This window comes from Lates calcarifer, linkage group LG3 (assembly GCF_001640805.2).
Source record: "Lates calcarifer isolate ASB-BC8 linkage group LG3, TLL_Latcal_v3, whole genome shotgun sequence".
Lineage (NCBI taxonomy): Eukaryota > Metazoa > Chordata > Actinopteri > Centropomidae > Lates > Lates calcarifer.
The window spans coordinates 16,978,032-16,992,610 of record NC_066835.1 but is presented as its reverse complement, the minus strand read 5'-3'; the positions used below and the strand labels follow the sequence as shown (position 1 = coordinate 16,992,610).

The following is a 14,579-nucleotide window of genomic DNA, read 5'->3' as shown; positions in this document are numbered from 1 at the left end:
GAGAAAAGTCCCAATGGCCTGTAAACATCCTAAAACCTTATTCACTTTAGATTTTCTGACTTGATCATATTTGTGGCACAGATGCAAAACATATGCTAGGTGTGAACTGCACAATCTTATTTGACAAGATGCTTTAACAGCAGGCCAGCTGGCCATAATGTGCTGGATTTGTATCTCCATACCTTACCCCCACTGGGGTAAGGTACAGGTACCCCAGTACAAAGTATTGGGGTACCTGTGCCCTGTAGTACTGACCCTGTGGTACTGAGCCAGCCAATGTAATTTAGCCTAAGCAGATAAAATGCAGATATCAGGCCAGGTCAAGCCTATGAGCATCTACCCTACCTATACTTTGGTGAAGGTAGGATTCAAAGGCAATTTTAAAGTATGTTACATCATAGCCAGAGAAAAATGTCACCTGTTAGAATGCTCAGCACAGCCTCATACCTACAACAGGGCCTGATGATAGGTCAAAACATCATTTAACATTGATACTGGGCCTCTATATGAGGTCACATCTAGTGATTGTCGTATCTCACCACAGTATGTGTATTGATAACTTCAGGTCCTACATTTTCTCAGGATGGACTGTCATAGGTACTCTTCAATATATCAAAATATGACAACTTAAAATAAAAAATAGCTCCAGTTCCCAGTTCCAGTTGCACATATACTGGGACATCATTTTCAGAGAGAAGAAGCTTATCTAAACCCTTCCTGTTGTAATCATATACAGCCCACACTCAGAGGCTTTTTTCTACACCAATCTATCAACTGTAATCTACCCTTGGTAATTTCTTTTTCTGAGAGTGGCTAGAAAAAGAGAAAGAAGAAGATCTGCCATCTGTTAAACTTCAAGATAACAGCAATGAATGCCTCAGTTCGCAGTGCAACCCAATCTACGGTAGTGTATTGATATGAGATTGGTTTGTACTGTAAGTAGACCTCTTGGACTGATGTTATTGCTAGCCTCCAACCATTATATTCATATTCATTTTTTTTGTAAGATCCAATCTTAGTGCAGTTTGAAATCCTCATCATCTGGCACCAAGAAATAAACAGGGGTGATGAAAAGAGTTTGACCCTGGTCATAGACCTCTATAATGTCTCACATCTATGCAGGAATCTGCCTGTGTGGCTGTCTCTTTCTCCACTTCTGTTCACACATATTACTTGGCCTCACAGTAACCTAATGTCTGCTGACCATCCAGCCACTGCTGGACCTCTGAGGAGGCCTTTTGTTCTCCTGCTGTGAACCACCTACAAATATGTGAATCTTTTAGCCTCCTAGTCAAATCTCTTTCCATATTATGCATATTAGATTATAGATTTTTATATTTCAACTTTTTGTGTCTTGTAAGTTCTTACTTGTAATTACACTCCTCACTGTAAATACACATGGGCTAACACATGGGTATTTTAAGCAAACAGGCAACTCACAAGTATTAGCCATCATGGATGCAAATATAATGTGACTCCCAGTGAGATAGGCTAAAAGGAAATACAATATATGCTATATATTTGGTTCATCTTTAATCTAAAGTATTTTCTTCCTTTTTGTTTCCCCAAATTAGCTTTTCATCCGATTCTCCGACATCAAGTAATTCCTTGTGGTAAGCGTGTTTCTATGTGAATATGATTTTCTACTGATGCTCGTTATGAGGAGGCTGTAGGAGGGTGAGGAGCTGATTTCTTGTATGTCTCTATGACTACAGTGAGGAGAAAGTTGAATGTCTTAATTGCAGCAGTGAAGATATTATTAAACTACCTTTGATTTGCAGAGCTGTAATCTAATTTATACACCCTGTGCCCTGTATTAGGAAGCTGCTTAATTACACAGTGTGCCACACATGCCACTGCACATTTTGTATTTGTGTAGTGAGGCTGAACCCTGCGACTCAAAATTATGATGAGGTGTTGCTTTAAAACAATTGCAGCTGCCGTGATTACAATTACATGCTGTATCTGGAAATATGCTGCAAATTATAACACAGTCAAGTCTTGTAGATGAAATATCAAGGTATTAAGATATAAGGTAATATTGAAATAGATATTAAAAAGTCTTTAGTAATAAATACTTGGCTATGTAGCTCATATGGGAGATACTGCACATCTTGTTTGTCACATCAAATAAATGGTAATAAAATTCAAAAGTTGATGAAAAAAACAAATCATTGTGAAAAATGTTTATCCACACATCCATCAGTGCTGCCTCTTATTGTACTATATAGATGTTTAAACAGTCAGTAGTGTAATTATTAGTCATTATGCAGTGTAGCCTCAGAGGTAACCATGTATGGCGTGGTCCAGCACACATGAAATGACCTATGATGCACATACATGTACATACTCTATGTGCATATATGTTTGCAGCCTGCAAGTATAACCACACACACACATACACTAAGGAAAGAGGGATACTACTGCAATATAATTTGTCTCTGGTGATGAATTCCCATCGGTGTCTCCTGAGACATCCAGCCCATGCTGACAAACCAACACATTTTTCACTCTCAGTCCAACACTTACTTCTTCTCCTTCTCTTTCCTCCCTCTGTTTCCCTCATACTCGACTGAATTGATTTTTGCCCTTCTCTCTCTCGCCTTTCCTCCATGAGCAGGAAAAAATTTACATAGCCCTAAGATGTGGCTAACAGCTGCTTGGATCACTCTGGTTATTAAGCACAAATTTAATGCCTTGGGTCTGACTGTTGCAGCACATACTGCGCTGTGCTTCATTTTCTCAGCTGGGGCCAGCAGAGTTGGTTTTGCATGTTTAGCCATGTTGATAGTTCACACTTCTGGCACATTTCCTAACATGGCCCAACAGTAGTTGGCAGTGAAGAAACATGGTTTTCTTTCTCTAGAGGTTATCCTTAAAAACCTTTTTGGCTTTTCCATTTTTAATGATGAGAATGTTGTTTAGCATCCAACCTTCAAAACTCTGAAGCTTTAAAGCACAAACTATTGCATGAGTTATTTCTGTCTTTGTAAACAAACAAAAATGAGTGAGAAGAGGATGGGTATGTAAAGGAAGAAGAGAAGGGACAGGAGAAAAAAGGAGGAAAGGAGGCAAAAAAGACAGTTAAAGGAGCAAAATAGAGGTGAAGAAAAAGCAAAAGAAATCACAGTTGTTCCATTTTCCTGGCTGTCTGAAGTCAGCTCTAAAAATTGGAAACAGTGGCGTTCCCTAATCTCCCATCACCTGCACAGAGTGTATTCAGTGTCTGATAAACCGCCCTGCAACCCTGAACTACCACACACACATGCACACACATTCTCTCTCTCTCGCACATAGATTTAAATATAAAAGGATCACCCTGTTTAAGAGGAACAGGCGCACACACAGCTCCATATGAACTTACGCCGTTTGTGTAAACTGTATAATTGAACTTTATCTAAAGTCACGATAGGTTTTTGCTATCTGTGTTGATATTTAAAAATACTGGCACAGTAGCAGTGGCGGCCAGAATAACAATCCTTTGGAAAAACGATATCCGATTCAGTTCCTGCCGAGTGAGTCGCCTCGGAATCGGCCTGCTGTGGTCGAGAAACGAGGCTGCCGGGCAGATGTCATATCCGGGAATGTGTCGGTGAGCAGTAGATCACACTGTATATTCCTGATTACTTAGTCATGGGCCTTATCTGCAAACTGCCACATGGCTACTTGACAGTTGGCTTGGCCCTGCCTTCACTGTGTCCTCTTTTCTATCTCAACATCCCTCTCTTTCTCTTGCCCTTTTTAAGTCTTGCATGTATTTACATTTTTCTCCACACCTTGTCTTTCTTGGTGTCTATCTAATCACCTATGCTTCTTTCTCATTTCACCCTCTGGTAACAAAATTAAAAGATGAGTTTCACAGAGGAAAGATAAAAAGTTTGTCAGTAACAACAGAGCAGGATTTGTTTCTCAAGTTTATCTTTTCTGCCGTAAGCTATCTAATACTTTTCAGGATGGCTTCATACTTAATACATTGTAGTGGTTTTTCAAATGTTCTTGTCCTCTTAATTTCAGAAAATTGGATACAAGAATGGCATAAGCAAGATGCTATTTGTGAAAAAAAAAAAACCCTACTGCACTTTCTTATAATTCCAGTTGCTTAAGTGCTCACACAGAAATGTCAGGGCAGACACAAAGAAGCAAAAAACCCCATCTGGAAACAGCCCCCCTTCAGAAACAGCATCACCTCAATTACAAGAGATTCTTTATTTTTGGCCACAGTCTCCATGAGCAGTGTTAACAAGCTAATTGAAGAATCTAATTCAAACGTGACAGGTATGCCTACTCTTAGACAATTAATTTCATCCAACCAAAATAGAGTCCTGCGATGGGTTGTGGTTAAGATAAGTCATGTTTTCAAAGTGAATATTCAAGGTCTATGGAATGCTAAAACATTCAAAATGGATTCAGTGCATTTAAGATGAAAGTTTTCAATTGCAAATATAGGCTATTTTCACATTGTTGCTCTGGTACTTTTACTGAAGCAAAGAATCTGAGTACTCTTTCCACCACTGAGACATTGTGTCCTAATGTTACTCCAACCGTTTCGGAATGACCTTGATGACACCACAAACTCTTGTACCTGGAACTAATTGCAACACAAGAACTCATTAGCCAATGACAGTCATCCTCCCATGGGCTACTTTACCCATCTTTCCCAGGACATGTCGCCCGGGACGCCCGTGTGACCTGCTTCCCCAATGAAGCTGATATAAAGATAAAAAGTTACTCTGCAACTGGTAACTGGTAAACTCTCTATCTCTGTCACAAATTTAAGTCCAGTTCATGAACTATGACCTTTTCTCCATTGTCCTTTCCACACCATGTGACATCCTTGGCAATCATTTAAAGTCTGATTTATAGTCAAAGCACACATAAACGTTATTATCTCATTTGCATTAATAAAAGAAAAGTATGATTGTAATAAATCTACGAACAAATCACAAACAGGCTATTATAGAAATACTAATGAAGGCAATAAAAACAATCCGTCCAGAGATATTGTTAGTGTGTATCTGTAATCTAATTTCATTATGAAATGTTGGTGTGATTAACGCCTTGCAGCTAATCATCTCATAAAGGGAATGACGATTCTCTGCACACCCATCTGAATAAAGCAAAGAGTGGCACCCATTCCCCTGTGTCCATTTGAAACACTCTGTATCCATTATTGTCACCTCTGCTGTGAGTGTGTGTGTGTGTGTGTGTGTGTATGTATGTATGTGTATGTGTTACTGCGACACATCCTTGGATGTGTGTGTCAGGATACGGTATAGGTGTGTAGGCGTATATCTCTTTCAAAGACACATTAACACCTTTTCACTTGGCAGCGTTTACAGAGTCCCATCTTGGGAATAACACAGCTATAGTACAATACATCTGGGACCTGTAGCCTACTGTTATCAAACACCCGCTCTCTCCCATCTCCGTCCTTCACCCCCATTTTCTCTCCTCTCCTCTCCTTTTACTCTCCTCTCCTCTCCTCTCCTCTCCTCTCCTCTCCTCTCCTCCTTCTTACCCACCACAATCCTTTTCACTCCTCCTACGATTTTCTTAAATCCCAAAGGGTGTCACAAGATTACTGTGACATTATACAGGAGGAGGAGGAGGAGGAGGAGGAAGGCAGAGAAAGAGGAGGGACATATATCGACCCTGGTTTAAGTTTTACCTGAACAAATTGCAATGTCACCTAGTGAGATGTTATGTTTGCCAATCAGATAGATACAAGCACATCCATTTTTCCTACATTGACAGTGTAAAGACAGCTGGAACATTGCATGGTACAAGGTCCAGAGTGGAGGTTTATGTAGCTGAGACTCAGCTGTGTGGGCAGTCTGTCTGTCCTACTCCTTACCCGGTGATGGCTGTGGTGCATGCTTTTGTTGTTTGCTCACTCAAAGATCAGGAGGAAGAAGAAATTTCACTATACTCATTTTGTTAGATGTTTCAGTGTAGATGAAGATCTTCCACGGAGACCTTAATTTCAGATGGTGTTTGTAAACAGCATTTTCAGAGTGTGAGAGTGTGTGTATGCTTACATGCCTGTGTTCATGTATGTTCACTTACCTCTTCTCCCATTATCTCTTTGTTCCCCCCTCGTTCTGCTTGGATGACTGGGAAAACAGCCAGGGAACAGAAAAGGTCAAGTGACTCCGCTCCCTCCTCTTCTCCTCCTCCTCGCCTCCCTCTTTCTCTGATGTGTATGTGAAAAGGAGCAGAGAGGGAGGTAGCCAGTAAAGAGCATCAGCATGAAATTGTCGCATGATAATGAGCTTGCAGAACCAGGCTGCCTGCACATGTATGCGTGTGAGGTCTTCTCTGGAATTGATATGTATCTACTGCTTCAACGCCTCCACCTCTGCACAATATGAGGCTCGCGATTTATGTCTTTTTTTATTTCTCCTGGTCATTGTGCTCCTGATCAATAATGCAGGCAAACTGGCGGGGGGGTGGGGGGTGGAGGGGTGTAGGCGGGATGGTCATTGCTGCTGATTGACCTATGGTATGTGGGCAGGTGTTGGCAGAGAGCAAAAGGGAAAAACTTCAGTTTGAAAGCTGTGAGAAAAGAATCAAGTGGGATGAAACAAGAGCTTTTCCTAGACACTGAATGCTGATAATATTTTATATTCTTTAAAAATACCAAAACCAGCAGTTAATTAATCCTACTAACAAGTATTGTGTTTGTATCCAAGGCCTGATATTGCTTTTTCCTCAGTGCTATAGGCCTCCATTGTTGTCCAGAAACTATTAAAACAACCCTGTGCCCTAGAAATTACATTTACATACAACTAATTTGCAACAACGAATATGTTTTGTCGAAAATGTTATTGTGACCAGATTACATTTTATATTAACATAATAAGGATATGTTGTTCATTTACAGATTTGGCAAGTTGCAAATACGATACTGCTGAACATATCAGAAAAATGATCGCACATAAGGATTTTGTTTTCCACCAAAGTATCTGATCTTGCCACTGGTAGTGACAGCCCCAACCACCACCTGGCGACTCTGCTGCTGATAATAAATATGCTCCTTCAGGATTGATTAAAAACACATCAGTAACTCACACCATTGCATGTCGACGTGTTGTGTCATTAAAATGAACATGTGCATGGACTGTAGTTTATTTTGAGTGAATTTCACAAACACTGTCCTGCTGCCTAAAATATTCACAAGTGTGTATTAATCCGCAGTTGAAAATAGTCCTTGGAAAATGCACATTTTGCTCTGATCGAGTACCTTTGGTTAAAAACTACTTAACTGAATATTTAAAAATAAAAAAACAATTAAATTTTTGAAGATTTACATTTTCAGAGCACACCTCCACCTTTGTGTGGAGCGCCACAAACAGGGTAGGGATGTTGGAAAATAAACTGGAAAAATAAAACATAGCAAATGTAACACCACATTTTAAAATTAGGTTCAGAAATTTGGCAGATGTGGTTGTGGAGGATATGTGGTGTGAGACTGAGAGCATGAAAGCGGCTGTTGTGGGCATGTACGTAATGGACGTGGGGGGGGGGCTGTTGGCCTCTGTCCTTGGTGAGTAATGACCACAGAGGAGGACAGATGATCATGTTCATCAGCTCCCAGAACTGAGGCTACCAGACCCCCTGCTGGGGAGGATCAGTCAGGCTGATGGCCCATAATCTGTGCATGAGTGTGTTTTTATGTGTGTGTTTGTGTGTGTGTGTGTGTGTGTGTGTGTGTGTGTATGAGGTTGTGGTTGAGTAGAGAGGGCTGGGATGAGGAGGGGGCTGGGTGACAACTGTGATAATGAGTCGTACTGTCAATTTTAGAGCATGTAGGAGAGGCTGTATACAGAATGTATGGGTGTGTGTGCAGGTGTGTGTGTGTGTGTGGTGTGTGCACATACCGTTGTGGAGGGTAAGTTTGCTGTGTGTGGTATTAAAAGCACTTATTACATTTATTACAGAGCTGCTTTATGTCCGGCAGTTGCAGGGCTTGCTTAAGGGGAAAATTAGGTGTGCTGACTAGCTTTTTCATTAGCACGACATTAAAGTTTGAAAAGTAGCTAAATAGCCGAGGCTGGCGGTACATATTGAAGAGCCTGCCAAGTGGTGGCTCAATATCACCAAGGCAATTCTATGGCCAGTTTATGTTTTTTGAGGAAGTTCCAGCTTTAGGCTTTGAACTCAACTGTGATCAGGAGCTGAAAATAAATGAATTCTGAGCAGGTTTTATTCAGGAAGTTGTAAATTTCAGTGTAATGCAAGTGAAAAGGGAGAGATCATTTCATACACTTAATGGACTAATGAATGTACTTGAACTTTTTTGGAGGACAGAATCCCACATTATTGGGTCATTGTAGTCCTCACAGGCCACTTAGCCTGAATTGCTCTTCAAAAAGAGGAAGAAGAACATATTTTTGAATACAACTGAATTAATTAAAAGAACTGGTCAAGTAATGATGCATGAGTATTTTCATGTTCTTGATGGGTTTTGTTGAAGAGAGCTATAATCTGTTTGAAATTTTGAATGAACCATGAGATGTGTAGTAGAGAGAGCCCTTTGAATCTCCTGCAGCCTTCTCCTTTCAGCACTCAGAGAAGGCTGTATTGATTGGAGATTCAACGTGTATTCACATCACTAGTTTTCTCTTTGCAAAAACGGTATCTTGCTTGTCAATCAGCAATAAACTGTATTGCTTTCCAAGCTAAACTGTGAGAATGATCAATTCAGGGCAAAGTGTATGTACACTTCTGTGTGTGTTTTCACTATCTGTGTGCATGTAGCTACGACAATGTGATACAGAGCAAAGGACTTTTAAGTGTAGTCTATGTGTTACAATGATGCAAACCTTTGAAACAGCATTTTCCATGTTTCACTTCATCTTGCTCTGCTACCGTCTGAAGAAGCACAAACAAACCCTGAAGAGAAGCTCGATAATATTTGCTCAGTGCGGAACACTATGAACATGTCTCCTCACTTTAAGTAGCATCAAATCAATAGTCCCCTGAGAAAGGAAGTGATTTCCATTACAGAAATTATCTCAAGTCAATTTGTGGACAATTTGTGTGAAAAGAAAAATCTTAAACTATATTAGTTCTATCTATCTATCTATCTATCTATCTATCTATCTATCTGTAGATATATCTATTAAGCTGATTAAATTCTACTGTGTTACTGTAGATGTTACGATGCAGTTTTTGCCCTTCTGTGTTTCCATTTGTTTATGTCAAATGATTTGGGGACACATTTTCTCCAAGGAAAAAATGTTGATTGGACTTTCACTTTTGTTTTGTGTGATACCAAGTAAAACGACAGGTCAAAGATCTTTTAAAAGCATCTTTAAAGAGGGATCAATCATGTTGTCAGGTGTGATCAAGCTTTTCATTTTTGTATCATCATCTTTTGTACATCTTGTATACATGTGTTTTCTTAATGAATGTCGAATATCTAACTATAGCTTCTGCTATGTACTTAAATAAATAAATAATTGCTCTCAGCTAAGATCTTTGAAGGGTAGCAGTCTGTCACTATCTTTTTCTTTTCTTTTTTGTCAGACACAGTGGCTTAAAAAAATACTGTACCGCTGTGAAAACGTAATTAAAATAATGATGTTAAATTGAGGGATACCTGCAGTCTCCTTTAGGACTTCCACCGAATCCTGGACTCCACTTTAGAACCAGGATACTGTAATCACTAAACAAGCGCAGGACTCTGTGAACAGAGGAATATGATCCTCACCAAACTTCTAACAGTCTATTATAGCACATTCACAAACCTATAGGTCCTAACTTACTGTCCCCCCTCTTGCTATAAAAGGACAGCCTGTAAAAAAAAAAAGGCGCACTGCTGCAGGGTTGACTCCGATAACTATAGTGGAAACACCTGGCGCGGAGATTTCAGGTTGCAGCTCCTTGATAGGCCGACCCTCCCGTACCCTCGACTCCACATCCCACTCCATTGCGCTCGCCCGGTGTCAATCTCGTCGACAAAACCCTCCCCCGAGATATCAAATAGGCCGTGTGGCTCCCCGGTTCCTGCACTACTTGCCCAGACGGCATCCGCTCCATTCAAACACCGAGTGCGTCTCTGCTGCGGTGCGTTGCGCGCAGGCTGGAGAGAGATGACAAGAGCCCCGCGAAACTGGCCAGACAAACATGGATCTCAATAAAACGCTGATTTCGGTGCTTTGGATATTATTGCTGAACCAAGTAGAAGACTGTCACTCCGAGGAAGGTATGTGAAAACATGTGTTTCATATCTCGGTAATTCCCAAACTGGTCGCCGCAGCAGGCAGTGTTGATCGACAGACAGATGTCCGCGGCGGAGATAGTTTGGCATTTACACTTGTCCTGTGATGGGGAGCAGGTTTATGCTCAACTGTAATGAGAGGACATTGATTTTAGTGTACTTAGTAAAGAGACGGAATGTTTTCTCTTAAATACATTGAAAATCTGTAACAGAAATGTTTTTGCCTCATAATGGGAGAGACGCGTTTCTATAAAGCTGTTCAGTGACAGATTTACGCATTTATGCTCCGTGAACTCCGCGTTTAATCCCGAATAACCTGAGCGTCAGAACAAATACGTCAAACTGAGATTGTCAGAATTTTAGTTACACAGTTGCTGTTAAATCAAAAAACAAATAAATAAGACTTAAGTACAACCAAAACCCCGTACAGACGATTATTATTCACAGCATTCGCTCCATCATTGCAGACTGAGAACTTAATGGCTGATGTAGAGTTGTTTAAAGAAATTCTCCCAAAGACAAAAACTAAGATACATTTCTAACATTTCTGGTGCCACAAACAGTGGAGCCACTGTCTGCTTGAATACCCAGTTTCTGATTTATTCAGAAGGGAAAAGTCAGTTTCCTTCAGACAGCTGTTCTCCTAATAAGACAGAAACCCTCGGTCTGTTGTCACAAAGATCTGAATTGTGTTGGGGGGCTTCTGTCACGGCATCTTTGTGCAACTGGTTTCTTTGTCTTTTCATACTCTTAACACTCTCTGAGGCTGTGGCACAGAGGACAGGATGCATTATAGGCTGATGCTTTAATGCTTATCCCACTGCATGCAACTCTCCCCCGTTTTCCAGCTCCGTAATAAGTATTTTCTCCATCCGTTTTTGTGAACAGGAGGCTCAGAAACTGTGTAGTTTCTCTCTTTGTCTTTCCATCAGCATTAAACCAAGCATCAACACTGGGATGCAGTGGAACAATATATGAATCACTGAGTGTTTTATCAAGATTTAATGCTGATGTAGGATTGGGATTTGGATTGCTGGCTTGTTTAATTGCCCCTGTGCATCGGCACTGAAGTGTGTGAGAGAGTGAGGGAGCTAGGAATGAACTGCTGTGGTTCAACTATTTACCAGCAGCCTGGCTGATTGCCACAGATAAATACTGTCTGTGCTCATAAGTTAGGTAAGATATTGTAAACCCAGAAAACCTAAGTTTAAACTAACACACAGTGCTGATTGAATGCATGTGTGTGTTTAGGTGAAGCCGGGAAAGTGATCCTAATCAGTTCTGAGATTGTCAAGTGGAAAAGAACATAATGGCTTCAGACCCACAGGCTCTTTCTAAAGAGGGTCTTTATTATGGAGGCATAGCTGAGTGTTTTTTTAGATACACACACACGCATTTGCACACACCTATACTGTTACCTATATGTACTCCAGAAAAGTATATTTGGCACACATAACCACACCACAGCCATACATCATTGACACACCTTAAAGCGATTCTGGCACACACGCAACTCAGGGTCAAATGCACACACTCGCTTGACACGTACATGTGGCGCTTGCATGCAAGCCTTCTCATGAAACATAGGCTTACACACTTGTGCACACATGCACGGAGTGATATTTTTCTGGCACTTAAGGGCCCTCTTGTGCATGCACGTGAACACTCGCACACACACATTCTACTCTCTTGCATTTACACAGACGTGCACAACACTCCCTCTTGAGCATTGGATGGCAACACACGCGGACTCAGTGCCAGATTGATTTGGTTCCCTGGAATGCTGGGTAGCCGGATTTGGATGCTAGCTTTTGTTTAATTGATGTTGTGACAGCGATTAATTGCTGTGAAAGCAATGTGCTCCTGAAGGCTGCTATTGGCAGCGATTGTTCTCGCTGTTCGTAAGGGTTTGGGAGATAGGAAAACACTGGAGAAAATTTTACTCTTTTTTTTTTTTTTTTAATTCTCTGACATCATGTCCATATTAAATGAGGCAATTTACCTACCTGTGTGTGTTCTGCAGGAGAAACTACTTTTTCAACAGTTGATTTATTTTTTTCAACAGAGGAGTGTGTGAATGCATGTGTGTTTGGGCATTAGTCTTTCCTCTATTTGGGATTTTGAGAGGATCTATTAAAGCCTCTATTATATTACATTACAATATTTATGTGGCTCTTTGATCACCATTCATGAAATTTCTGTCCTTGTGCCTATTTTAATCCTTTATTAGCTGTTATTCACAGTTTTACATGTCCCTTTGTGTTTGTCTGTGCTCATGTTTCACATCTCCTCACGTGTGCCAAGAGCATTTTTTTGTGTAGCTTTAATGTGAGGCTACATTTTTATATTGTTAGTTTTTCCTTCCCGTGTGCTTTACTCTTCTGTCTGCCTCCCATCTTCCTGTTTTCCTTTGTTCCTCCCATATGTCATCCTCCTCTCCTTCCACTTCTCCCTCCTTTTCTCCCTCTACTCCCCTCCCAGCACAAGCCTCCTGCATCCTGAGCTGACTTAGCAAACGCTAATACAACCGGGGGCTCCGCGCAAGCAAGAGCTGGGTGTCCACCATCCCACACCAGCACCTCACACACAGTCAATCTAGCCACTCCCCCCTCCCTTCAGGCCGCTTTTCTCATTCCCCACGCCTCACCGCTAACACACCTTGGCATCTCATCGGGATCTCATTTACTTCCCCTCTCCTCTTTCCCTCCCTCCATCCATCCATTCTGCAGCAAGCTGAGAGAGGGCACAAGCAAGGTACAGAACAATAGAGGCAGAGAGAGAGAGCAGGGAACAGAGTGATTGAGAGCGAGCGATACTCAGAAACTGCAGCGTAACCTGTGAGATCATCCTGTTTGTGCGGCCGTAGCTTTTGCTTGATGCCTCGTCGTGTCAGAATGACCGAGGTGACTTGACTGCACTATGTTCCTGGCGGGCATGCAGCCTATTGTTTACCTGCAGCCTTATTACATCGGTGTGCTGCTCAAACCTCTCCTGTCATGTGTAATTTAAGATTTACAGCTAACATTTTCCTCCATGATGGTTTGTAATGCTGAGATAGAGATAGTCTGGGATAAAGTTCCAGTATTCATTAAATACACAACTGTTTATATAAATTCCATGTTAGCTGAAATCCTAATGTAGATTCACTTTAAAGTAAATGTACCTTTAGTCTGTAAGGTTAGAAATACTAAATACTAAAAGATCCAATAACTGTTCGTGGAGTGGTTACATTAAAGATCTTTTGGCTTCCTTTATGATTATAATCCAGCACCTTTTAATATTAAGTGCCACTGAAGAAGTCTTTTATGTACCATAGTGAAAATTTGGGTGGTGGAGGGGTATGTATAAGATCAAACATTCACCTCAGGGAATGCAGCTTTCCTTCGGTCTCCTGTGTGTGTGTAGAGAGCGGCTGTGTGTATTTGTGTGACAGTTGAGCATATGACAGATCTCAGAACTTACCAGGAACTCTGGGCCTTTCTGTTGTTTCTCTCCTTTTCCTCCTGTCTCTGTACTGTCATGAAGTGGAGTCATAAGGTCTCAGCATACATGCAGACTTTTTGCTCAAGCTGAAACATTTTCAACCGACACGCTCGCATCTTTGCCTCAGTTTTCGATACCCAGGAAGAATTTTCTTCTACTTTATATGCAATCTGCTTTTTATCTGGTCTGAACAGACAAGAAGACATATAAATTTTTTCCCCATGAGTACACTTTTTCAGTAAGCATAAACTTAATCATATCATTCCGTAACCACAGTCTTTGTCTAAACCTAAAATTTATGTGATATAAAAATGCTGTAACAGTGACATTAAATGTTCATACATGTAATTTGAAATGTAATCTGTGGTTTTGTGGGATCATCCATTATCACTGTTCTGTCTGGTGAGTAAATTGGAATTTTAAGGACACTCAAATCACTGTTTTGCCTTTTTAAGGCATGGGCAGGCATAATCTGTAGAAACCTACCCTATCTAGTTGCTGTCTCTGTTTACTGTTGACTAGAACACAAGTCAATTAAAGTGACTATTCATTATTAAACTCCAGTCATATGTTATATGATTAGTGAATCTTATAATTAGTACTTAGAAGCGATCTGATTGACTAATATTGGGTTTACCAGCAGTTGCCAGACTGGCAGAGGAGTAGCACTCCACCCTCCCAGGCATCAATTGGGACTAATTGTCTGTGATTTATGCAGGCTTATTTCTGCTCTGCTGCCGCTGCCACTGGCGGCCCTGATTGCACTGGTCCATCTTTGGCTTGGGCAAGGACAGCCTTGGACCCGTGCGTGTTGGATCAGACGACTGTGACCTCCTATGAATATGAAAGGTCGGAGTGATTTGTGAAGATG

At 41.0% G+C, this 14,579-nt stretch overlaps 1 protein-coding gene across 1 annotated transcript in view; it reads left to right on the top strand.

Annotated features, from left to right (window-relative positions):
• The first annotated feature begins 9,926 nt into the window (after window positions 1–9,926).
• LOC108903134 (ephrin type-A receptor 7-like) overlaps window positions 9,927–14,579 on the top strand; it is a 138,440-nt gene continuing 133,787 nt past the window's right edge. The window contains 1 exon segment of the mRNA XM_051068015.1: window positions 9,927–10,210. Within this exon segment, the coding sequence (XP_050923972.1) occupies window positions 10,132–10,210 (79 nt within the window). The 5' untranslated portion in view covers window positions 9,927–10,131.